Source organism: Lactuca virosa, chromosome 3, assembly GCF_052849685.1.
Source record: "Lactuca virosa cultivar CGN04683 chromosome 3, Lactuca_virosa_CGN04683_v6, whole genome shotgun sequence".
In the NCBI taxonomy this organism is placed as follows: Eukaryota; Viridiplantae; Streptophyta; class Magnoliopsida; order Asterales; family Asteraceae; genus Lactuca; species Lactuca virosa.
This window is the reverse complement of record NC_136428.1, coordinates 14,609,302-14,634,615: the sequence shown is the minus strand read 5'-3', so window position 1 is coordinate 14,634,615 and position 25,314 is coordinate 14,609,302. Positions and strand designations below refer to the sequence as shown.

General features: G+C 34.5%; 2 protein-coding genes across 2 annotated transcripts; one reads left to right on the top strand and one right to left on the bottom strand.

Moving 5' to 3' along the window:
* The first annotated feature begins 11,962 nt into the window (after positions 1-11,962).
* LOC145165267 (short-chain dehydrogenase TIC 32, chloroplastic-like) lies at positions 11,963-14,306 on the top strand. Its single transcript, XM_079083975.1, has 6 exons — positions 11,963-12,288; positions 12,787-13,018; positions 13,119-13,198; positions 13,298-13,451; positions 13,571-13,731; positions 13,850-14,306. Exons 1-6 carry the CDS (start codon positions 12,180-12,182, stop codon positions 14,059-14,061), a joined length of 948 nt encoding a protein of 315 aa, XP_078940101.1. The 5' UTR covers positions 11,963-12,179; the 3' UTR covers positions 14,062-14,306.
* Positions 14,307-22,093: 7,787 nt separating this feature from the next.
* Positions 22,094-24,718, bottom strand: LOC145165266 (aquaporin PIP1-2). The gene is made up of 4 exons (XM_079083974.1): positions 24,250-24,718; positions 23,121-23,419; positions 22,500-22,640; positions 22,094-22,395 (listed from the first exon to the last, which is right to left on the bottom strand). The coding sequence occupies exons 1-4, from the start codon at positions 24,575-24,577 to the stop codon at positions 22,300-22,302; spliced, it is 864 nt and encodes a 287-aa protein (XP_078940100.1). The 5' UTR covers positions 24,578-24,718; the 3' UTR covers positions 22,094-22,299.
* Positions 24,719-25,314: the final 596 nt, after the last annotated feature.

The following is a 25,314-nucleotide window of genomic DNA, read 5'->3' as shown; positions in this document are numbered from 1 at the left end:
CGTCTCACCACTCGCTGAAGGACTCGTGTGAACACCTCAGCGGCTGACCAGAGCCAGGACGCGGCGTGCACTTGGTCTGGGCACGGTGCGCAGGTGCCCATTTTAGCCAATGAATTACCTTTGAAAGCCTCATTTGTTTTCCTACACCACTAGAACTTCTCTCTGGTATTTCCACTCCATAATTTCGAATTTTTCTTAGTATTAAGGGTATTTTGGGTAGTTGAGAGGTCTCTGAGAGCCCAAAATCTTGTCGCTATCAGGTCGTAGTTCTGCAAACGCAATTTCTCAGTTTTCACTAAAACCTATGTAAGTTAAGCTACCTTTTTTTGCTTTTAGTGTAACTTATATTTATAGTTATAAGTCATTATTATGAACCTATAAATAAGATTTATCAGTAATTCCAAGTTATTATACTGATTGATCTACTTATAGGGATGATGTCTAGGTTGTATTTAGGGAGGTGTTTAAAGTGGGATTTTCAAATAGTGTACTACGTATACCAAACAGACCCTACCTCCGATATGATCCTACCTGGTTATTTATTCCTTACTTGATAGATCTTGATGTAGACACTTGGATTAGTGAGGAATCTAGACTATTATTAGTCAATATGAGGTTTAGACTAAGATTTAGTAATCATTATATTAGGTCACATCAGAGGAAAAGATAAAGTTCTAAGCCAAGGTTCTACCCAAATTTCGAGGCATCTAATCTTAACAAGTGAGTGCATAGTGACTTTCAACTTACACATAGATGCAAGTATTCTAAATGCTTAAATGCTATGTGCACTGTTTTTTCTATGTTTATTATATTTATACAATATGATATGATTGTTACTTGATCTTATCGTATATTATACTTAATAATATGACTGGGTAGTAAAAGGGATGTACGAAATAATAAATGATGGGTTGTAATAGGGTTCTGTGTGATAGTAGTTGGGATAGTTTAATTGAGAGTTGTGCGAAATAATAAGGCATGACTTGTCGTACTTATCCAAAGTACTATTGTACTATCGTGCCTATCCAAAGTATTGTTGTACTATTGTGCTTACCCAAAGTACTATTGTACTGTCGTGCTTACCCAAAGTTGTAAGTCCCCAATATGCTTGTGTATCAATCAGATCCGTTTGATGGTGCGGAATCCCAATCAAACGGATGAGGCCAGATCAAATGAAGAAGAAGGAGAAGAAGAAAATGATGAATCTTGTATGAATTGATATGAATTAAGATCCAGATACAAGATTCACACACACACTAACACACACTAAAGCTCCTCTCTTCTTCTCTCTTGTTTCTCTCTCTAGAACACCTTGGGTTTCACACACTTAAGCTCCCCTCCACTCATGCATTCACACCACTCCTCACCCCTTACACCTATATTTATAGGAAGACGGACCGTAAACCTGATTACGGTCAGGCAGACCGTAAACAGGTTTACGGTCACAACAGACCGTAAACACCCTAACCGTAAACGAAACCGTAAACACTGAAAAATACATTTTCCTAGAAAAGTAAAGTATAAACCATAATTTTGACCTAACAATCTCCCCCTTGGTTTATAGCTTTCTTTTCTTAATTGACCCAACAAGCTCCCCCTAAAAAGTAGCTGGCTTTTCTTGTCAATCTTCATCGAGAGCTTGGCTTCAGCATTAATCTTCAAATTCTTCACAACTTCAAGATGAACTTGATGAATCTTCAACGAATGACTTCATCTTGAGCAGTTGGCCTTGTCTTCAAAATTTTACTCTGAACGCACATTGGGTGAGGAGGCTTCTTGTAGAGATTCTTGAAAGATGGCGCTTTCAGCTTGAGAATCTTCAGAGAGAACATTAGAGAGAACAAATCTTCTGGATCACTTCAGCAGGTTTATAGATAGCAGCAAATTGATTGAGGAGGCTTCAATGCAATCTGTCACATAATCTTCAAGTCAGCTTCACCTTGCTTCTGGGGTTGAAGGATTGAATGTTGAAAGAATAATCTTCACTTCTTGCTCCTTCGAATGAGAATTCTTCGATGCTCACGGATGAAGCTTCGGCTCAGAAATCTCGATACAGACTCCATGAGTCTCATCCACATCTGAATTCATTTTTCAAGACAAAACAAAACTAAAAGAAAACTTTAGCACACAATATTTTTGGGTTTTTCATATTTTCTGAAAAAATAAAACAGAAACAAAAATATTTTTGGATTTTCTGATTTTTCTAAACAAGAAATAACACTATTTTTGGATTTTTTAATTTTCTGATTTTTGTTTGATTTTTGAAATTTTTTTTTTAATTCTCCCCCTAAATTTGTGCATAGAGAAAAACTATGAACAAAATTAACAAAAACAAAAATATTTGGGGTCAAAGTTGTGAGACAGTCTTAACTTGTTTATCAGTACCTTCACCTTCATGAATAGATCTGGTCAATTGCCGGTATTGTGATCCACTTAAGCACGAAGAATATTGACAAACTTTTCTAAATAAACCATTTAGCTGACGACGACCACAGGTATTGTTGTCCACTTAAATTAAGCAGCGAGATCTACAGACAACCTCTAAATGATTCAATTTTAGTTGCACTAGAACGTGTTCCCCACTTCCCGATATACCCTGGTTATCAAGAACTTCCTAAGGACTCCTTACTTTAGGTGAGTAAACAATTATTAAGGAGGAAGTTAGATTTAGAAATAGGTGCATATGTTGTGTCCCAAGTCGGATCTCTTTCAATCACGCAGAGGGGGCAACATATGGCTAACTAGGATAGAGGGATTGAGAGGTAGAATATTGCATATGTTGTGTCCCAGGTCGGATCTTCCGATCACGCAGAGGGGACAGCATATGGCTAACAGATAGAAATAGTTTCATAGATAAGAAGGTGTGTAGAAATAGAGTTGCATATGTTGCATTCCAGGTCCGATCTTCCAATCACGCAGAGGAAGCAACATATGACTGACAGATAGAAAGCAAGAAAATAATTTCCTACAGACCTACTTTATCAGAACCCCCTAGTCGCCCTATCAGAACCAGAATTAAGGACATAAGTCTGTACATCAAGGAAAATTCGAACCACTGTTCTAGATGAGTATTAATTTAGTGTATCCCGTAGGTTCTCGTGTTTATCTCACTGCTCAATCTACCCGAGCATCGTATGGTCAGTCCAAACAATTCTATCTAAATCCACACTGTCAAATCCTTCGTGCCTACCAGCACATTGAACACAGAGTCTAGACAATTCAGATTCAGTCCCTTACACATGTTTTAGACTGCCCGTTATCACTTTTTTTATATCACTTCCCAAAACAAAACTAACAAAAAACTGTAAGAAAATAAAGAAAATTGTCTTTAAAATGAATCAATGAAAGATAAACTCAGGAGTATAGAGAAGAAAACTCAAACCGTAAGTCACCGATTGAATTTGCATCCAGAAGGTCTGAGAACAGCACGCATAATCTCAGAACAGATCCGAAAATTCTTCATGTCATTAAGCACTGACCCCATTTGTGATCTCTTCCTTTCATCCTTTCCCACAAGAGGACACATACTCTCACACAAAGGTCTGAATGTTGTACAGTTGAGAGATGTCCCCTATCATGTGCCTGGAACAGCCACTACCAACAAACCGAAGTATGATGATATGCCTCCACAGCTGCTCCGACACAGAGCAGGATCAGTTGGTCTTTGGAACCCAGTCCAGTTTGAAACTGGGTCGACCTTTGTCATCTTTTCAAGGAACATTCTCCCACGACATGTCCTGTTTATCACAAACAGAAGATGTAGAAATATTAGAGTCATTAGGTGATTTGGGAGATTGAACCTTTGGAACCCATTTGTAGTTGGTTTTGACCCATTTCTTTTTCGATCTGATGGGTGCCTCGGTACTTGCTTTTGATCTTGATGTCGGCCGTTGAGATGACTTTGATTTTGGCTTCACGGGAGCATCTCTTGGATTTGGCTTCTTAGCCGGCATTCCCTTCTTGTTGTTGGGAGTTGGATTCTTGGCCTTCTGCGCATTCCAGTCACCATTGCGCGATTGTGACCTTGAATGATTTCTTTTGTAGAATCTCCCACTTGGCACGTTCTGCCAGCCTTGTGCATAGTAGGGAACGTCTGCGCGATTAGGACAATTTCTGGCAATGTGTCCAGGTGTTCCACAGTGAAAACATGTCTTTTTCTTCACTGTGAAATTGTTTCTTCCTGCCCCTGGTGGCGTATCCTTGCCTTGTTTATGGTTGTTCCTACAAGCACAATTACAGCAGGCACTCTGTTTAGCGTGAATTGGTGGCCTGTATTTACCAACAGCAGGTTGATCAGAAGTAACTAAGTTAGAAGCAACAGATTCAGAGTTTAAGGAGACATTGGTTTGTTCAATAGTGTTCTCCTTGTTCTCATCTTCCGCTACTTTACCTGCACAGGAAGTAGAAACATTAGTATTTTTCACCTCAACACCCTCAGTTGGCCCTGATTGTTCAGTCTTAACTGAAGCTGGAGCAGGGGTTTGGTCATACTGAGCAGGCATTTCTTCCTCATTGGTCTCAAGGGGTGGGTTATAGTTATGATTAAAAGGAGGTGGCACACTGTGATACCCTAAACCCTTGGTTTGATTATCTTTAAAACTCAATTGTTTTTCTACTAAGGACTCGACTGTCTTACTTGATGTAGTATAATTTTTGAAACTAACATCTGTTTTTCCACACTTAATTTTCAAAGTGTCAAGTTCTTCAGTTACAGCAGCAAGTTTGCTTTTAATGTGATCGTAATTTTCACACTTGTTGCTGTAATCTTCTTGAAGCTTTCTGACCTTTCCTAAGTTGATATCCTTCGTATTTTAGGTCCTCATTTTCCCTTTTTAGCAAATCAATTTGTTCGTGAAGAAATTTAATCGTAGCTTCACAAGATGGAGTACATGAAACTTCATTTATCGGAATGGATGAGGAACTCATTTTTATAAAAAATATTCCCTTTGACTAAAAACTCAAAAGTCAACCTTAAAAGTCAAATTTAAAAAGTCAAACTTGAAAAGTCAAACTTCAAAGTCAAACCGAAAAGCTAAATTTGAAAATTTGAAAGTCAAAATTTAAAGTCAAAGGTTAAACTGAAAGTCAAAGTCAAAATTTAAGGTCAAAAGTCAATATAGAAATTTAAAAATTAAAAGCTAAAATTTTGGAAGAAAATAGAATTTAAAATTAAAAGAAATTTAAATTTTGGGTTGAAATTGACAATTTTGCGAAAATAGATGCGAAAAGGAGTGTTTTTGAATTAAAATCGAGGGGAATGGAGCAAGAAGCTTGGTGGATCAACTGGTAAGCCGCGTGCTTGTAGACTTAAGGGACCCGGGTTCGAATCCCGGCACCCCCAATTTTGTTTCCAATTTTTTAAGTGCGATGCGAGGATGCTGCTGCAAAGCGAGATGCGAGGACGAGGTGTGAGAACAAAGCGAAGATGCTGGACCATACACGAGACCGAGGTACGAACCAGAAACGCTGCTGGACCGCAAACCACCGAGGACCGTAAACTCCGGATCGTAAACCTCGGACCGTAAACTCCGGAATCCCAATCAAACGGATGATGCCAAATCAAATGAAGAAGAAGGAGAAGAAGAAGAAGATGATGATGAATCTTGTATGAATTGATATGAATTAAGATCCAGATACAAGATTCACACACACACTAACACACACTAAAGCTCATCTCTTCTTCTCTCTTGTTTCTCTCTCTAGAACACCTTGGGTTTCACACACTTAAGCTCCCCTCCACTCATGCATTCACACCACTCCTCACCCCTTACACCTATATTTATAGGAAGACGGACCGTAAACCTGATTACGGTCAGGCAGACCGTAAACAGGTTTACGGTCACAACAGACCGTAAACATCCTGACCGTAAACGAAACCGTAAACACTGAAAAATACATTTTCCTAGAAAAGTAAAGTATAAACCATAATTTTGACCCAACAAAAGTACCATTTGTACTGCCATGTTGTGTCCATAGTTTTATCATACCGCCATACCTAAATCATTTAGGAAAAGTATATATGCCTACTGTCAAAGATCCTTTAGAGAAGATCTCTCGAGATCATCATTCTAGGATTAGGAAGTGAGAATAACGTGAATGGGGTAATTGGGTTATTTGAATGTTGAAAAACATATAATTAAAGATTATAATATTGTGGGTTGAAAATCATATGTGCTCACTAGGTTTCCCAACCTGACCCACTTAGTTTCTTTGTATCACAGGTAGCGATACGAAGTCACTAATAGATAATGTAATTATCTGCTGAGAGATTTAAGAAGTTCGTAGCTTGCTAGAACATCGATGTAAGGCCAGTTTATGTTATGTTTTTGTATCAGTTATAACATCCCAAGTTTTAATAATCAATGAAAAACATTTTCATCAAAAATACTTTTTAATGGGACAATTTCCTCATTTATAAAGATCATTTTGATTTAAAATAAACATAAATAAAAAGTTTTAAAATGACCGTAAATTTGGGAGTGTCACAGTCTTATTCATCGTTGTGTCTAATTTTGTTTAAGAAACAATTTTGAAACATAGATTAGGATAGAATTGATTTGCTTAGTTCTCCTCAATGAAAATCTTGTTTTCCACTCCTAATTCTTTTTCTCTAGTTGTTTTGATCGTGATTTTTAGAGGTTTGAATTGGGAAAAGCATGCGAGTGGAGGTTGTTGTTGATGAGGATGGTGACGGCAAAGGAGGAAGATGAAGGACAAGGTTCTCCGCAGTGGTGTTTTGTTAAAGAGGTGAGAGGTTGAAGTTGTCGGTGGTATTAGGTTTAGGAGAGAGAGAGAGAGAGAGAGAGAGAGAGAGAGAGAGAGAAGGAGGGTAACAAAGGGGTTCATATTTCTTTTTTATTGTTAATTTATAAAAATTGTAAAATAAATATAAAAAATTGTAAAAAAAAAAAAACAAATTACAAAGGTATGATAGTCTTTTTATGTTTGACGATGACCAAAACCACTAAAAAGATCCGATTTTGGACCATCCATACAAATTCAAAAGATTTTGGACATTATCCACACTTTCTTGCTAACCACAGGGACCAAATTTACAGTTTAGTCTAATTTTTTTTAACGTTTTGTTTTAGTTTTGAAAATTTAACATAATTTATTATTATGGTTGGTAAATCTATGAGTTTTGATTTCTATTCCTAATGTCATTGCGTTAAAAACATATAAAATGACGACAATGTCTTTTCAGTCCTTTTATAGTTTTATCTTTTCTTGTTTTTGTCGCTCTCTCATTTGTAACAATAAAGAGTAAATTAAAGTGTTGGTTAGAGTTGAAGGCTACACCTCTTGATCGGATGCCACCAACTCCACCACTGTCGTCGGAGATATAGGCAAGAGAGACGAGAGTGGGCTTAGGGGTGGTTGAGCAGTGACGATGAAGGTGGAGGATCAGAGGAGTAAATATGCTAAAGAGCTTATAAAGGAGGGTTGGCAGTAGTCGGAGAAAAAGGCCAATGGTGGCGATGGTGGAGAGAGAAATAGAAGATCCGTTGGATTTTCAAACAATTTTTTACATTGATCGAATCTATAGGTTTTACACCAATCAAATATATATGTAGTGGCCGGAGTTGCAGGTCCGAGAGAGAGAGAGAGAGAGAGAGAGAGAGTGTGTGTGTGTGTGTGAGAGAGAGAGAGAGAGAGAGTGAGTGAGTGAGAGAGAGAGAGAGAGAGAGTGTGTGTGTGTGTATGGGGGGAGACTTCCAGGTAGCGGTTGGAGTTTCAAGGGGGAGAAGGAAGTGGAAGGTGGAGAAGGAAGATAAGAGATCGATGATGGAGGAAGTGGTTGGCGGTAGGTTCCAACATCGGCGTCGCCATCGGATGTTACTTGAAGTGGGACCACATTTTGGAGAGACAATAATAACATTGATGATGTTGTTATTAAGGGTGAGCATCTAGCTCAGAACCAGTTTAGTTGGATCGAGTGGACCAAAAACTAGATCGATTAGCCAGATCGTTGTCGGTCCTAATTTTTCGTTAATTACCAAGTTGGAACTGGGACATAACTTGTTATGTAGTAGATACAACTCAATGAACTCAATGAAGTCATGATCTAATTTTTTCTACTTATATACACTATGTTTCGGGGCCTGTACTCAATGAATATGTAACCAAATTTAGTGTTTATATAATCTAAAATAAAATACAAACATTAACATATATATTGAAAACATAATCATGTCATTTCAACTTGAAACGAAGGAGTTATGTAGGTTTAAAAAATATGAAATTTTTTTACTTAATGTTGAAACAAAAAACAATTTATATTTGATACCATGTGTTCTGGAGCTTGTAACCCAATCAATATGTAACCAAATAAGGTGTTTATATAGTCTTAAAAGTAAAAACAATAAACTGTCTAAAAACCAAATAATGTCATTCCGATTTCAAACTAAGGAGTTATGCATTTTTTTTAAAAAAAAAATAAGATAGATTGTAATTCAATGTTGAAACACAAAAACAATTCAACTTTAATATCATATGTTTAAGCGCACGTAACACAATCAACATGTAACCAAATAATGTGTTTATATAGTTATAAATGAAAGACAAACAGGAAACTACATGTTGAAAAAAATCATGTCATTCTATCTTCAAATAAATGGGTTATGCACGTCTAAAAAATAGAAAATATAAGTCAATATTTAAACAAATTTCGGATTGCTCCACCGAACCGGTTTGGAACCAGAACCAATTAAGCCACATATGAAGAACCGATAATCGGTTGTATTCTCAAAACATGTCTTGGTTCGGTATTGGTTTTGGTCTAGGCCGATGCAGCTGGTCCAAATGTTCACCCTAGTTTTTACATGTTTGGCCTTCTAGGTGTTTTTAAAAAAAATTAACAGAAATGGTCCCTTAATTTAGAATAAATATATATATATATATATATATATATATATATATATATATATATATATATATATATATATACACACACACACACATATAGGCTTAGGTTATTTTGTTTTTTACTAACTATTGTGTGCCAGAATGCACAGATCTGGACCACCGGATGGAATAGAATCAAAGGTTATGATCTGAAGGTCTATGATATTACAATAGGGTAACATGTACCATATAATCACACAAATTTCAGCATAAGGGCATTTTAGTCAATTAACCTATATTAAAAAAGGAAAATTTCAGATTTTTAGGGATAATTAATTCCTTTATTTTTAAAAATCTGAATATTTTAAATTAGTTCAAATTTAAAAATCTGATTTTATTCTGTCAGAATGACAGAATGTCAACCATAAACTAGTAAATATATTTTCGATTTTATTCTTTCGGAATATATTTCCACTGAAGATATTTTTGATAATTAACTTGATTTAAGAATTCTAGATATTATTCATATACATCCAAGTTGGGTCTATGATTTTATTCTTAATACACGTCTGAAAATAAAATACAAATTCATACATATTCTTACAAACTAATATCCTTATCCATTTTAATATAGTTATACATATTCTAATAGAACATCATAAAAAATGAATACAATTCTTAAAAAATAGCATTCTTGAATATAATCCACTTGATCTTCGCATATATGCTTGTTGTTGAACTCGATTCCAAATATTTCTCTTATATGATCAATATTGAATTCATTCTCCATGCAATTATGAAAGAATAAGATACACTACTCGTTGATATTACCAGTTAAACAAATATACTTGTTGTTAAAAAACATTCTCAAAAGACATTCTAACAGAATGTATTTATATAAATAAATTCTAACAGAATACATTACATAATGCACTTAAATCATAGTCTTTTCTTCTATATGCATAAACATTCTAAAGCATGTATAAATGTATTCTGTCAGAATTACTAGCAACACATGTTTTATGTAATATTTATATTCTCATAGAATGAACATGTGTTTGCATTCTGATATAAAAAAAGTCCCCAGCTTAACCCTTTTCATCAAAGACAAATTTAGAACAATCAAGTATCAAAAACAAAGTAGTATATACTCTAATTCTAACAGAATACTTCAACACAAGTATAAACATATTACTGTAATTCTAACAAAATAGTATATTGTTTACCTTAACATATTCTGACAGAATTTCCCAGATTATCACAAAATAGTATACTGTAATTTCGCCATGTTTTCTTTCTTTTCCATATCAGAATGCAAAAATCTGTTCATTCCATGAGAATATAAAAATATTACATAAAATATGTGTTACTAGTAATTCTAACAGAATGTATACCATATTGTTAGATTTTTTAGATTCTCTTTCAGGCATTTCAACAAACACTTGTTAGGCATTATCATAATCGGATTATCAATTGTCAAATATTGACACTGATTTATAGAATTACATAATTAGAGATGTGAATCAAATAAATTGGGATATAAGATATATGAATCCTGAGAAGGGCATATACAAAGGAGATATCGATTTAAATATGAATCCTGAGAAGGGCAAATAAATTGGGATATAAGATATATGAATCCTGAGAAGGGCAAATAAATTGGGATATAAGATATATGAATCCTGTGATTTAATGAAATTGTAAGAACTGATCAGGAAAGGAAAAGAAACTTACCGTTGCATTGGAATTGGAATCCCAGTCGATTGAACAATGTACGATCGCCTTGATTACTTGAAGAACGAAAGTCGCAAAATATGGGTTAATTATTAGGTTACCCATATTATGTTAAGGCGATCGTACTTGTACGCTCTTCTCTTCTACGATTCATGCTAAAAATATGGGCCTATATATTATATATGTAAACTGGACCAGACTTGGATGAGAGTATTTGACGAAGAAGAAGAGAATGGGAGCAAGACGATTGTGTATTAGATGAAGAAGATGATAATGGATGTTTGTAGGGTGAAAAACTAACGCATGTTGATGGTGATGAGGATTCAGTGTTTTTGTAGGGTTGAGAATTCCCCTAATTTAAGGGATAATAAATGTTTTTAATATTTACCATAATTAAATGTAGCAATATTACTATTATACCCTTTTTATTATTTATTATTGAATTTATTTTTCTTAATTTTGATTGGTTGTTAAAGGCACACAATAGTTGCTAGAAACATTTGAACCTATATATATATATATATATATATATATATATATATATATATATATATATATATATATATATATAATTTAGCAGTGTTGATCGGGTAAAATTTTCGGGTTTCGGGTAATTCAGGTTTTTCATATAAAAAAATTACCTGTTACCCTACCCAAATTAAATTCGGGTAATTCGGGTTTGGGTAATTCGGGTAATGGGTCGGGTAAGGGTAATTTGGGTATTACCGATTTTTAAATTTTTTTATTTTTATTTTTTAATGACACCTAAAAATAAATGTAATGAAATAAGTATGTCGTGCTAAACTTTGAACATTGAGATTTTTTTACTCAATAATATTTGAGATATCAAGTATTCGTTTAATAATTTAATCAAATCTAATAAGATGTTAAAAAAACAAATACTTAAAGAAATAATAACAACCAAAGTCTATCATTTAAATTACTTGATATCAATGTATATTTCGGGTAATCGGGTATACCCGAAACCCAAACAACTTACCCTTTACCCGACCCGAAAAAAATTCGGGTTACCCACTTACCCGAAAAAATCAGGCGGGTAAGTCGGGTAACGGGTATTTTTGCGAGGGCTAATATATATAATGGTAATTTACAAGAATTTAACAAGGAGGAATATAAAAGGTGACTAGGATATCAAGCAAAGATGAATTTTGCCAACCATAAAAATTAGTATTGTAAAATTTCCAAAATTATGACCAAACATGTATAAAGGTATACAAGGACCAAAAATGTAATATATCAGTTTATTCTTCTAGATTTCAAATCGTTCAAGATTGACGTCTGACTTTTCTGTGAATTTTCATGTTTCTTTATTTTTGTAGCGTGGAAGACGAGTATGCGTTCCATGATTTCCATCGCTTACCCCAATTATTACATTCTTCATTAATTTATTGCGGACGCTATATATAGGTGTTGTTTTATCCAACTTTTCATCTCAACTTGAAATCATCTTCTACAAGAGCTTCCTTTAAGCGGTTTTTTCTTTCATTATCTAAGACGTAATCGTAACTTGAATCGTCTTCTACAAAAGGTTTCTCTCAGTGGGTTATCCTTTTCAATCCAAAAAAAAAAAAGAACGCAAGATGACTTGGATTTCAATTTTTACGGGCAAATCTGGATTTGCTGCTTCTTCTACAGCTGAAGATGTTACTAAAGGAATCGATGGAACTGGCCTCACCGCCATCGTTACTGGTAATTTTCCTTCTAATGCATTTGTGTTGGTGTGTTGGTGTACTCTGTTTCTGGTTGATGATATTGATTCGACGGAATCAAACCTCTGTGTGTGTGTTTGTCTTGATAGTTCAAGAACAGGTCTCAATTTTTTTAGAACGGTAGACCAGAACATGTCTCAATTAATCATTTGGAGGGGAAAGAAAAACTCAACCGTTGGTGGTTTGATTTCTGCTACGAATCAATAAGTGTATCATAAGTTTAGAGTTAGAAATCATGTTGGTTTCTGTGATAGTGAAAATTTTGCAGAAACTATCTTCCGATTGTGCAGCAATTTAACGCATAACATGTTTAAACCGTATAATATTTCATGAAGTTAAAACCCTGATGAACTTCGATTCAGATTTATAAGTGATCTGCATATTATGAATCATTTTTGCATCTAACATGTTCTAATAATTTAAACCAAAATCTCCTCAAATTCAGTCCTTTGACACCCCTGTTTTATGTGACTTTCAGGAGCTACAAGCGGTATCGGCTTAGAAACCACACGTGTCCTTGCCTTACGTGGAGTACATGTCATTATGCCAGTCAGAACCCTCGAATCTGGTCAAAAGGTGAAAGAAAGCATCGTCGAAAAAATCCCGAATGCCAAGATTGATGTGATGGAGTTAGATATCAGCTCACTTGAATCCGTACGACAATTTGCATCACAATATTGTTCAAAGGGGTATCCTTTGAACATCTTGATGTAAGAAAAATTCATTTGATCGATCATTGTTAGTTCTAACTTGGGATGTTGGAAATGAGCTGATTTTATCGTTTTTTTTTTTTTTGTTTTGTTTTAAAAGTCTGAATGCAGGGATTATGACTCCTCCCTTCTCTCTTAGCAAAGACAACATTGAATTGCAATTTGCAACCAACCATGTTGGTATGTCATGATTTCCATATACTTGTATATGTTGTTTTAGATGCAGAAAGGAACATACATGGTGATGAAAAAGAATTTGGTTTGTTCTGTTTTGTGTAGGTAACTTCTTATTGACAAACTTGTTATTGGATACCATGAAAAGGACTGCAACAGAAAGTGGGAAAGAAGGAAGGATCGTTATTCTTTCATCCGAGATTCATAGGATGACATACAAAGAAGGCATTAGGTTCGACAAAATCAATGACGAGAACAGGTAAACCTTCAATCTAAATCGTCTCTTATTTCTTTCAAGATTCAAAGCATCCTTTAATTTCATTATATTCTATAAACATTCAATTAATATATGGTGTTTATTGGTTATTTGTGATACAGTTATAGTGCATTCTCAGCTTATGGGCAATCAAAGCTTGCAAATGCATTGCATGCAAAAGAGCTGACAAGACGGTTTCAGGAAGAAGGTGTGAATATAACGGCGAATTGTCTGCACCCTGGAATTATTGCAACAGGACTTGCACGCCATGGTGGTTTCAATGGTATATCTCAACCCCTAATTTCACCTATCGATTTTCGTATTAGTTTTCACAAGAAATTAGCTAGCCATCTTTTTTCATATGTATGATGATGATGTGTTACTTATGTTGGTATTTACAGCTTTTTTCTATGGTGTGTTCAACCGTTTCTTGAAGAACATCCCACAGGGAGCTGCAACTACATGCTATGTCGCCTTGAACCCACAAGTTAAGGGCGTCAGTGGTGAGTATTTTGCAGACAGCAACTTGGGTAAAGCAAGCAAACATGCTCAAGATGCAGAACTCGCCAAGAAACTCTGGGATTTCAGTTTGAATTTGACCAAATCCAACTAGTCTCCTTCTCAACTTCTTGGACCATTGTATGTTTGATGTAATATAATATAATGATAATGTATGCTTGCGTAGCGATGAAATTTGTTTTAACCAGAGTTGTGATTTGTGGATATCTTATGTAATCCTCTTTTTTTTATTTTTTTTTTATTATTTTTTTTTATTTTTTATTATGACGAATGAAACTCTTTTTTTTCGACTGTGATAATCTCTATTCTAATAAATAAGTTTTAATCTCCTTTTGTCAAGTGTCATTCTAATACAACTTCTCATTAATATTATGACATGTGTTATGTTAGATATATTAGGCAACTCATTTCAAAATTCAAATTTATATTTTCTAATTATATGTTAAATTTGAAGTTATAATAATTTTAAAATTTTGATATATCTCTTAATTAATAATTTATTTAAAATGACTTATTTAAAATAATTGATTAATAATTATAAATTTTTATTATAAAAGTTTAATTAATTTTATAATCATGGTCCCACGGGTTATAAACTAGTTGATAACACAGGCCACACTCATTCAACTTTTAAATTGATGTCATTTATATCAAATACAAAGTAGAATAACACTAACACCCTTTGAGTTTTAAATTTATTTCTAAAGAAGTGTAGATGAAAATTTATACACAGTGGTATCTTAATAAATGAAACAAGTTTAATTGAATTTTAAATTAAAGCACCGAAAAAGTCTAAACAACCTGTCTCGGGTTAGAGTGACATGGGCGGATGTAAGTGGAAAGATGAGGAGAGCCGCCCCTCTTGGATGTATATTGTAGACACATGCAATGGATTTGAATTATCAATTATGAATAAGAGGCCCACAATAATCTAATTCTTATATAAAAAGTGAAATTTAGAGACGAAGGGCCCTCTTCTTTTTCATATTCTTACGTTACTCTATCGCTTTCTCTTTTTATCGTAGAGTAGTTTATACAAATGGTCCCTGTAGTATCTTAAAAGAACTTAGATTTAACACTCCTCTCTCTTTAAATCCCGTCCCTTTCTCTTTTATCTTAGAGTAGTTTATAGAAATGGTCCTTAATTATTTTAAGAAAAAATTATGTTTAGATTACATATATCACATGTTGGAGTATTAGTCCCTAAAAAACATATTGATTGGATTGGATATCCAATTACAATTGAACTTGATCGGTTTTGAAATTTCAAAATACAATTAGATTTGATAAGTTATTGGATCACCATAAAATCATATGGATAACCGTACTGAACCGATCCAATATTAATCTAATTAGGCAATTACAATCCAATATTATTATCCAATTAATATTAGAAAAAATTACAAATATAACCAATATTCTTAATGATTTTGCATGTTTGAACCTTGGTCATTGAAGTTGAAGACTTGAGGTGTCCTTTGTCAGTCTTATTTATCATAAGTGTGTTTGATTTAGTTTTAAATTAATTATCATAATTATATTTGGCTGTTATTGGATAGAAAATGGATTTAGATTTGTTGGATAATGAATAATCAATCATATATATACAATGGAATGGATAAAACATATCCAATCCAATATCCAATTGGATCGGTTCAGTTCGGTTGCATATATGAATTAGATCGGATCGGTTGACAAAATCCAATATCTAATGGATAATTGAGCTGGATCGGTTCCATCAAAATCCATTGGATTTAAACTGATGAACACCCCTATTAAAAAGTGATTTGTTGTCGGTGGTTGTTGCGATTGAGTTATCTCCTAATTCATGTCACATGTTTCTTGAGCCGCATAGCTAGTGCTCAAAATATATCGGAATGAGAAATGCCTGATTGAGTGTTGATACCGGTGATAGAAAAAACGTCAAGGCGGCCAGCCACAAGACCATGATCATGTTTTTATCATAAGGACAAGGTAAAATTAATAAAATGTGTAGTATATGCGAGTGGAGTAGGCATAATTGTCTTACTTGTAACACCCACAAAGTAGATGTTAGATGTTTAACCCTTGGAAATTATTAATTTCCTGTAACTTAGTTGTTAAATAAATTAAACTTGGTGTAAAATTGAATTAAATATGTTGGAAGCTGTTTGGGCAACTATTGTACGTTAGGTATGCATAAATAATTATTTAATTTTTTAATTAATTATTTTATCCTGATGAAATAGATTTCCAAAAAAAAAAACATTAGAATCCAAGAGGAGGAAGATGATAATTGGAAAAACTTAATTTAACTTCGTTTGATTACAATTGTGAATAGATAATTTTAGTAGCTTATAAATATGAGTGTATCCTTGGAGATTTCATCACACAGGCTGTCGATCACAAGGAATGATTGAGAGGAAGAAGTTAACAAAAGTAAAGAAAAGAACATTTTGGTTACTTCATTTCTCAATTTATGTTGTTTACTATCAATCGGTAAGTGTGTATCCCATTGGTTTCAATCGATTTTGATTGTATACTATAGATCCACATAAAAAAAGTTTCCGAACTTCGGAGTTTTTTAGAGCAAAAATCAACTCTAGATCAAGTTTAAAAAAATTGTCGGTTTCTTCGTTAAAACTGAATCCGAAAGAAAATCAGACAGCAAAACAATAAACATGTGAGATAGGACATCAATGCTTTTGACATATTAGTTTATGGTTGTAAATAGATCATTTGGACAACCAAATTTACCTAATTTGGTCGGCCGAATGCCTAGGTTTAAATTACGGTTACACGTTTACCTAGTTTTCATTTATGTTGTTTCTGTAAAAAATTTAATTTTTGAGGGTTATAGTGGATTGATTTACATAAAAAGACCAGTAAAACTTTTTGAAACAATAGGTTAGTACCTTATCTGAGACATGATGATATAGATACGTTACAACCAATTCTTATAGTTTCTGATAGACACATGTGTTTGTTCTGATTTCTTGCTACAATAGGTATATGGTTTTCCATAACACACTTCCTTATCAAAATGCAATATTTTACCATTTATGTTATGTGCTAAGAAACATCCCTCATAGGAGCTATTTGAAATAATCATTTTTAATACAGGGTTCGAGATATTTTGGAAAATCTGAAGTGTGGATAAAGATCCCAAACAATAAATCTAAAAATAGTTTCGGTCTTAACAAAGTTAGAAAATTTTGACGGCATACAATCTCTCACAAGGGATAAGTAAGTAAAATATGGCAACACAAAATAGTTCAATCTTCTAAACATTCCAACATTCTTCTATCTTCATTCTCTTTTTAAAGTTGTTTAATCTAAACACATGGCAAAATAGATAGATTATGCTTGTGAAGCCTAGGGAGTAGGGAGTGTTACTAGGATCAAAATTCTTAAGGTCTTAGATAAACTATCCATCCCTAAAGTAGAACCTCTCAAAATTAGTTAAAGCTCAATAAAAACAAGTAACATATCTCATTAAGTAAATATCATTTCTAAGCATCATACACTTGTTATGAATTACGTGTAAGCAAAAAATATTAACTATATTACTAATCATGTGTGGGACTATGGAAACACACACTAAAAGCCTTAAAATACCAGAATAATCAATAAATATTTATCAAATAAATTTTATTTTAAGTGACTTAAAATAAATAAATAGTTATTTATTTTGATCAAAGACTTAAAATACCAGAATAATCAATAAATATTTATCAAATAAATTTTATTTTAACTGACTTAAAATAAATAAATAGTTATTTATTTTGATCAAAGACTTAGTGTAACGCCCTGATTTTCAGGTATTGTTTAAATAAGATTTTTGGGTTAAGCTCTACTCGACGAGTTGGTTGACCTACTCGTCGAGTAGCAGCGGGGCAGGATCGCGTGTTAAGTGACCTACTCGACGAGTCCATATTGGGACTCGGCGAGTAGGAGCTGGCAGATGAAACCCTAAATCTCGGGGTTTGCACCCCTATTTAAAGGACCCTCAGCCTCCTTTGGCCTCTTTACAGTCTTTGAGAGCCCCTTAAAACCCTAAACGTGTGTGTGTGTGCCCATTGTGTGATTAAAGCTTGAAAAGAGAATCTTTGGAGGGAGAAGGCTTAGAGGAGAAGGAGATTGGAGCAAGTAGAGTGTGGAAATCAACTCTTATCTCAGTTATCATCTTCTGGAGGTAACAAATCACCTTTTCCTTGTGAATCTCTTCTATTGGTTGAGTTTTAGGGTTTTTGGTGAGACATTAAGTTGGAAAGATGAGCTATGGGCTAGATCTGAGATTGTGACTTCAGATCTGGACCCTCCTTGGATTCTATAAGCATAAAGTTACAGTCTTGGTCATGATTGAGGTCCCTTTTGAGCATAAAGTTCCATTAAGAACTTAAAATAGGCATTTAGAGCCTTTATAGCCATGCATGCACGTAAAGTTTGCAACTTTACGTGATAAGCATGCCCTAGAAGCCTGGATCTGTGATTTGGAGCCGCTGCATGGCTCAAAACAAGTCTGTATGGAAAAAGGGACTGAATGGACTCGGCGATTCGCAAGGTTGACTCGGCGAGTCACATGAAGATGGCCGTGGACTCGACGAGTTGGATGAACAACTCGGCGAGTCCGATGAAGATTACCATAAGACTCGACGAGTTGAAGAACAACTCGGCGAGTCGGATGAGTTTTCCCTAGGATACGTATGCATGTGTATCCGTCGAGTTGCAAGGAGGGAACTCGACGGGTGGCCTTAAAGTTTGAACGAGAATCGAAGCAACTCGACGAGTCACCCCGATGACTCGGTGAGTTGGATTGTGCTTCAAGGAACTCGGCGAGTAACCGAGGGTACTCGGCGAGTTGGGGTCAACATGGACTGTTGACCTTGACTGAGGACTTTGACTTTGACCAGGGGTTGACTGGTGGGTTATGGAGTACCTTATAGAGTTAAGGACTTATGAGTATATTGTACTATGGTCATAGGTGGTGGAGCCTGTGTCAAGTGATCCGAGAGTTGGAGTTTACCTTTCGAGTCGACATCTGCGAGGTGAGTTATACTCACTATATCGATAGGGTCTACGGCAACAAGGCCGGCCCTTTAGTTGTTATTGTTATGGTATGCTACATATGGATTTGATCTGCTAGATCGGAATCAGGGTAGACAGTATGTTATGCTTTTATGATCCGTAAGGATTGGTATGTTAGTGACCTGCTAGGTCGGTACTCTCGTTACGAGAGGATTCTATGATTGATGATCAGTGTGACAGATATGTTTGATGTTTGTATATGTCAGTATGTGATAGTTATGCGAACATGGTTATTTACTTGTTGGTTGGGTTGAGGCGGTCCTGCTTTGTGCTGAAGGCCAACATACCCTATGAGCGGTCCGGGGAGACTGCAGGCCCACGAGGCGGACCAGTCATGCCGAAGGCTCGGGATGGATTCAGATAGACTGTAGGCCCAGTAGGGCGGTCCAGTCAGGTCGATGGCCCAGTATGCATGTGGATTGATTGATTGATTGATTGATTGATTGACTGATTGTTATTGACATGGTATTGTCAGTGTGGTATTGGTATTTTGGGGGTAGCTCACTAAGCCCTCGGGCTTACAGTTTTCAGTTTATTGTTTCAGGTACTTCAGGAGATCGTGGCAAGGCGAATGCGTGACCGTACCGCTCCTCATCCTTATGTTATGATCTGTTTATGGGACACTCTGATGGATATTGATTTGAAAACATTTTGTAAACAATACTACTGACTTTTATTTATGGTTGAAAAAGTTTAAATTTGGCGTAAAATTTTTGGATGTTACACTTAGATATAAGAGTTTTACTAAATCTACTCTAATAAATGAAGAATTTTTTGTCACATGTCACATTTTCATTTAATTTGCCAAATGTTATTTTGTGGTTATTTTGAATTAATTTTTTTTCTACATGTCATTTTATGGGTTTTCTTGTTTTATAAAATTCTACATAATATTTTAATATAATAATTACAATAAATATAGTAATAAATTGATATCAATTTTATTAATGGACTTACCTTTTAATTTCAAAATTCCCAAATTAAAGTTCATTAGTTTCTTTTTATTTATTTAAATTATTTGTTTAAATTTAAACAATAAAAAACCATTTCAATTTTAATAATTCATTATTTTTCTTATTTTCTTATAAATTCATAGTTCTCAAATCTTTACTTTCATATATATATATATATATATATATATATATATATATATATATATATAAATTAACTCATGCAATTAATGGGTCTCACAGCTAGTAGTTAATGAAAGAATTTTATTAATGTCAATGATAGCTATAAGATTATCTTAATTGTTGAACCATTAAAAGGATTGAGAAACATTGTCCAACAAGTTAAGCATATACGGAAGGGATTATGGCATTGCAAGGATTCAAGCAACAATTGCCAAAGCCCTAGAAAATCCAATCACCTTCATCTCATTTCTTGAATTTGATGTAGGAAAGAAACAAAGACAAGAAGAATAATTCTTTGAATAATGTGGGATCTAGCAGTCATCTGAATTGGTTTGTGTAGATAAATCATTGATACAATCTTCATAGATTGTGATCTATTACGTTTCAAGGAATCCTTCTATGGTTGTGAAAGTTGATAAAAGCATTTATCTAATTGTATCCATGGTTTGGAATTGATCATACAATTTAATTTGTTAATGCTACCATCATTTGTATTTTAATATGTGTTTGGCCATCAATCCTTGACAACATTATTAGCATACCAAAAATCAAAGATAAAAATTACAAGGTAGTATAATGAATGCAATGCATGAAACTACTCTGAAGCCCTAAGTTCTCTACTTTCACAAAATGCCCCTTTTCCACACTAAAGGAAAACCTTAGGGAAAAAATGATAACACAACATAGACTTGGCATACACACGCTTGCAATCAAGTGTAGAGGTTGCACAAATATGTCTCGCTTTAGGTAACATCTGACCATCACGCATGAAATCTTGGATGGAGTTTGCAAGGATCCTTTAAAAGTGAAAGCGATATAGAATAGCACTCATAGCAAGTCAAATATGATCTAGTCCACAAACTCTACTCATAGTAGCATAACTTGAAAAACTCTAATGAATCTCCCTATGATATTATTTTACAATTGTCACTAACTTATAAGATGTCTTCTTAAATTGTGAAATCAACTATAAATAAGGGAATTGATGTTTTTTCAATATGTTTTTAAGGTGTAAATATAAAAGGAATAACAAATAAGAATTTTAAATTGTAATATCTAAAAACAAATAAAATAATTGTGTTTACTGCAACATTAAAGGACGTTTGGCTTAACGGTATCAGTAGCTGATGTATAGGTGTTCATCAACCAAAAGATGAGGGTTCAAGTGCCGTTGGAAAGAGATGTAGATTTAAAAGAAGAGTAGTGAGTGTATGAGTAAGTCGTTCTAAAAAAATTGTATTACCGCTACTAATTATAATTTGTTTACTAGATTCGTGAATTAATCAATTGATAAAAGAATATGTTGGATTTCCGAAATAGGGAAACCCTATATCGAAATAAAATGTTAAACCCAAAAAAATTAAGTGCATTGAATGGACCTTTAGCATTTGATTCACACTGAGCCGGTTAAAAATGTATCATGGTATGGCAGTATGCTATGGATCAAAAAATTGTCAATTTATCAAATAATACATCATATTATAGATCATTAATTCATAATATCACGTCATATGGTATATGATAGATCATTTATACATGTGACAATAATATGTTATCTACGTTGATTATTATAACACAGCGTAAGTGATGTACCTGAGACCTAACCTGACCATTATATTTCTGGCTTGGGCCTAAGCTGTCAGCTCAACACAAAGCTTTAGAATCAGCAAAGGCCCAACTACAACCAAACATATAGGCTCACTAGATCAAAAAATAAAGAAGCACATACAAGAATCTAGATTGCTAACCTAACCTACACCAGAGCTAGCATTTTTGGACTGATTGTAGGTTTTTTTTTGGACCGATTTCGGCTGAATCAGACTTTTTTGGACCACGTTTTGGGCCCAGATTAATACCGATGTAGCCCAATCCAACCACTAGCCAAAAATCAAAAACGTCCCATGCAGAAAATTGAAAAGAACAAACTTGTGTTCAGCTCAAACATGTTCATTCCATAGAGAAAAGGTGACCACAAGAGTTTTTGAACTTATCGTCAATACAACACGAACTCAGGAGAAGATACGTAATTTACACACAAATTCATCAACAGACGCTACAAAGAAACACTACATCCACATTTGGATACAAAACAACAACAATTCATAATAGAGAAATCAAAGAACACAGTAGCTTCAAGATCTGCTCTTGAAAGGAATAGCTCTGATGACAATCTGGTGATACAAAGCAGCCAGTGCAGCTCCAATGAATGGACCAACCCAGAAAATCCACTACAAAAAAAAAAAAAAAAAAAACAAATTTACCCTTTTAACTCCAGCAAATAAAAATGAAATCTTGATCAGTAATATCTTGAAATTAAGTAGAAAAAACTTACGTGGTCATCCCATGCATGGCCCTTGTTGTAGATGATGGCAGCCCCAAGACTTCTCGCAGGGTTGATACCAGTTCCGGTGATGGGGATGGTGGCCAAATGGACCAAGAACACCGCAAACCCAATTGGGAGAGGAGCCAAAATCTGCATTCAAATCAAAAAGTAAAGTCAACTAAAAATGGTCAAACAGAAGAAGGTGGTCTTCTTTGTTATTGGTGTACACTACAGAATCCAATGTACAAGTTTCACTTTTACCGCATGAGATCTCACCTAGTTCCTATTCCTTTTTTATGTGTAAAAATTACCAAAACGCCCTCACATGTTCAACTTTAACTGCCCCCACCCCAATCATAAATTGAGAAACCTTGGCCACATAAATTGCACATGGAAGCATATCATCTCCACATGCTTATGCAAAAAACAAAAGAGGAAAGAGACATAATAGATAATACCTACCCTACCTACTCTCTAGTCTCTTCCATCATTCCCCACATCCGATCGTACACTATTTTTTTCTTCTTTCTTTATGGGTATTTTAGACATTTCACTAGCTATATATATATATATATAGAGAGAGAGAGAGAGAGGTGAATAGGCAAGAGGAGGAAGAGTAAAGAAACATACAGGGACATGTGAGTCTCTGGCGCTTCTTTTGGCATCGGTGGCAGAGAAGACAGTGTAGACAAGCACAAAGGTCCCAACGATCTCAGCACCAAGACCATCACCCTTGGTGTAGCCGTGGGCTACAACATTGGCTCCGCCACCCAAGGCGGTGTACTGGTTCTTACCCTGGAAACCTTTTACCACACCTGCACCACAGATGGCTCCAAGACATTGCATCACCATGTAGAACACGGCTCTTGTCAATGAAAGTTTCCTCGCCAGTAGCAAACCGAAGGTCACAGCTGGGTTGATGTGTCCTCCTGTTTTACACCAAAACAATTACAACATATTCAATAAAAAAAAATAGAAAAATAATTAATTCTTTAAGAACCCATGGGAATGAACAAACAGGGTTTTTAGAAAACCAAAAAGAGATGTAAAAGGAAATAAAAGATAATTGGTTAGAATCTTGAAAACCCCATGCCATTTGAGGTATACAAGAATCTAATAAACACAACCAAAGTACCAAATTAAACAACCAGATTGTGAAATGATTTCTTTTGTCAAGATTTAGCTCAAAAGATGAATAGGGTTTGTAATAACTACTAAAAAAAATTGTTGAATTTCACATAGACGTGGAGGAAAAAACCCTGAAACGTGTAAAGTAGGTAGATTTCCTAGAAAATTACAAACACTACCAAAGTACCAAACTGAAGAAAAACAACAAAAATACACTTGTTTTAGTGATTTTCTATCTCACAACTCATAATTCTAACTCAAGATTGTGACTTTAGCATAAAAGATGAATAGCGTACGCAAATTTTTGTGTTGAGTTTTACATACATCAAGAGGAACACCCTGAAAGGTGTAAAGTAGGTAAACATATCCTAGAAAGCTTGAAACTGAAACAAATAACAAAATTTACCTACATAGCATGATTCTTGACCAAGATTTAAGTTTAACTCAAAAATTGACACGAGTTGTGCACAAATCATCGAAATTTCATACAGATCTAAAGATAATTGGTGCATATCTTAGCTTTTTTTTCAAATTATGGAGCTTAACAGTTTTTTACCGAGTATAAACAGATATAACCAAAAAAAAAAAAAAAAAAAAGGGTTGGTTGTTGTAGAAAAGTAGAAATATATACCTGAGATACCGGCTGTGCAGTAGACAAGGGCAAAGATCATACCCCCAAAAGCCCAAGCAATCCCTTGAATGCCCACAGTACCACACTTTGTGGGGGACTTAACGACACCCATCACCGTCAACACAGAGATGTACAAGAACAAGAAAGTAGCTATGAACTCCGCAATTCCGGCTCTGTAGAAAGACCATGACGACAGCTCACCTGGCTCGAACAACGGCGCTGGTGGTGGTTCCTTATAATCTTTGTCTGTTTGAGCCGACGTCCCGATGGGCTGCCTCTCTGAGTACTTGTTGGCCCCAAGCTTAACATCCTCTTCCTTACCCTCCATACCTGTTACTCCAAGCTTTCTCTCACTACAACTTTCACTCTCTCTCTCTCTCTATCCCTCTTTAAGGCACCAAGAATGTACGTGAGTTTGTGAGGTGGGAGGATAAGGCTGTGTGGGGTTTTATAATGGAGAACTCATCATTCAACTCCAAAACTTTATGTATTTTGGCTCTTTTCTTAATTTCTAGTCTAATGATTGATTTTTGAGTAGTAAAACATTTGGTAATATTACACTCCTCCTATTATAAAATTACAAAATGTTAGATAACGGATTAAATATATTTGAATTAAAATAAATGATTTTTCCTATGGTTTAAAAAGCGTTAGGTTTGGGTTTGTCAATTAGTTTTTTTTTTTTTTTTTTTTTTTTTTTTTTGAAAACTATATAGATAACTAACCAACTAATGTAATTATGTATTATGAATGAAATTTGGAAGGTAAATACTATACTTGAAGGTACTATAAAGTATGTGTTCTGTAAAGGATGTCGACAGGCTTCTGAATATTTTGTTTGTTTATATGTTGTGTTCTTATCTACTACTTCTAGTACAGAGTGTCACACATGTATATATTTTATTATCGCTTTTTAATTCTTAATGTTATCTACAATATTTGATGACATGCTTAATTAACCTAGTTTCAATGGACTTCAATTACATGTATTATTGAATGATAAAATTTAGACAAAATTGCAAAAATGGTCCCTATGGTATGCAAAATTTTAGGGTTTTAGTCCAA

What these genes read in the sequence shown, in the direction of transcription:
- LOC145165266 (XM_079083974.1), bottom strand. Translation starts at nt 24,577, where the DNA reads ATGGAGGGTAAGGAAGAGGATGTTAAGCTTGGGGCCAACAAGTACTCA. An exon ending in CCAGAGACTCACATGTCCCT is followed by an intron (nt 22,641 to 23,120) that starts GTATGTTTCTTT and finishes ATTTGAATGCAG; the next exon opens with ATTTTGGCTCCTCTCCCAAT. An exon ending in GCCATGCATGGGATGACCAC is followed by an intron (nt 22,396 to 22,499) that starts GTAAGTTTTTTC and finishes TTTTTTTTGTAG; the next exon opens with TGGATTTTCTGGGTTGGTCC.
- LOC145165267 (XM_079083975.1), top strand. Translation starts at nt 12,180, where the DNA reads ATGACTTGGATTTCAATTTTTACGGGCAAATCTGGATTTGCTGCTTCT. An exon ending in CCTCACCGCCATCGTTACTG is followed by an intron (nt 12,289 to 12,786) that starts GTAATTTTCCTT and finishes TGTGACTTTCAG; the next exon opens with GAGCTACAAGCGGTATCGGC. An exon ending in TATCCTTTGAACATCTTGAT is followed by an intron (nt 13,019 to 13,118) that starts GTAAGAAAAATT and finishes TTGTTTTAAAAG; the next exon opens with TCTGAATGCAGGGATTATGA.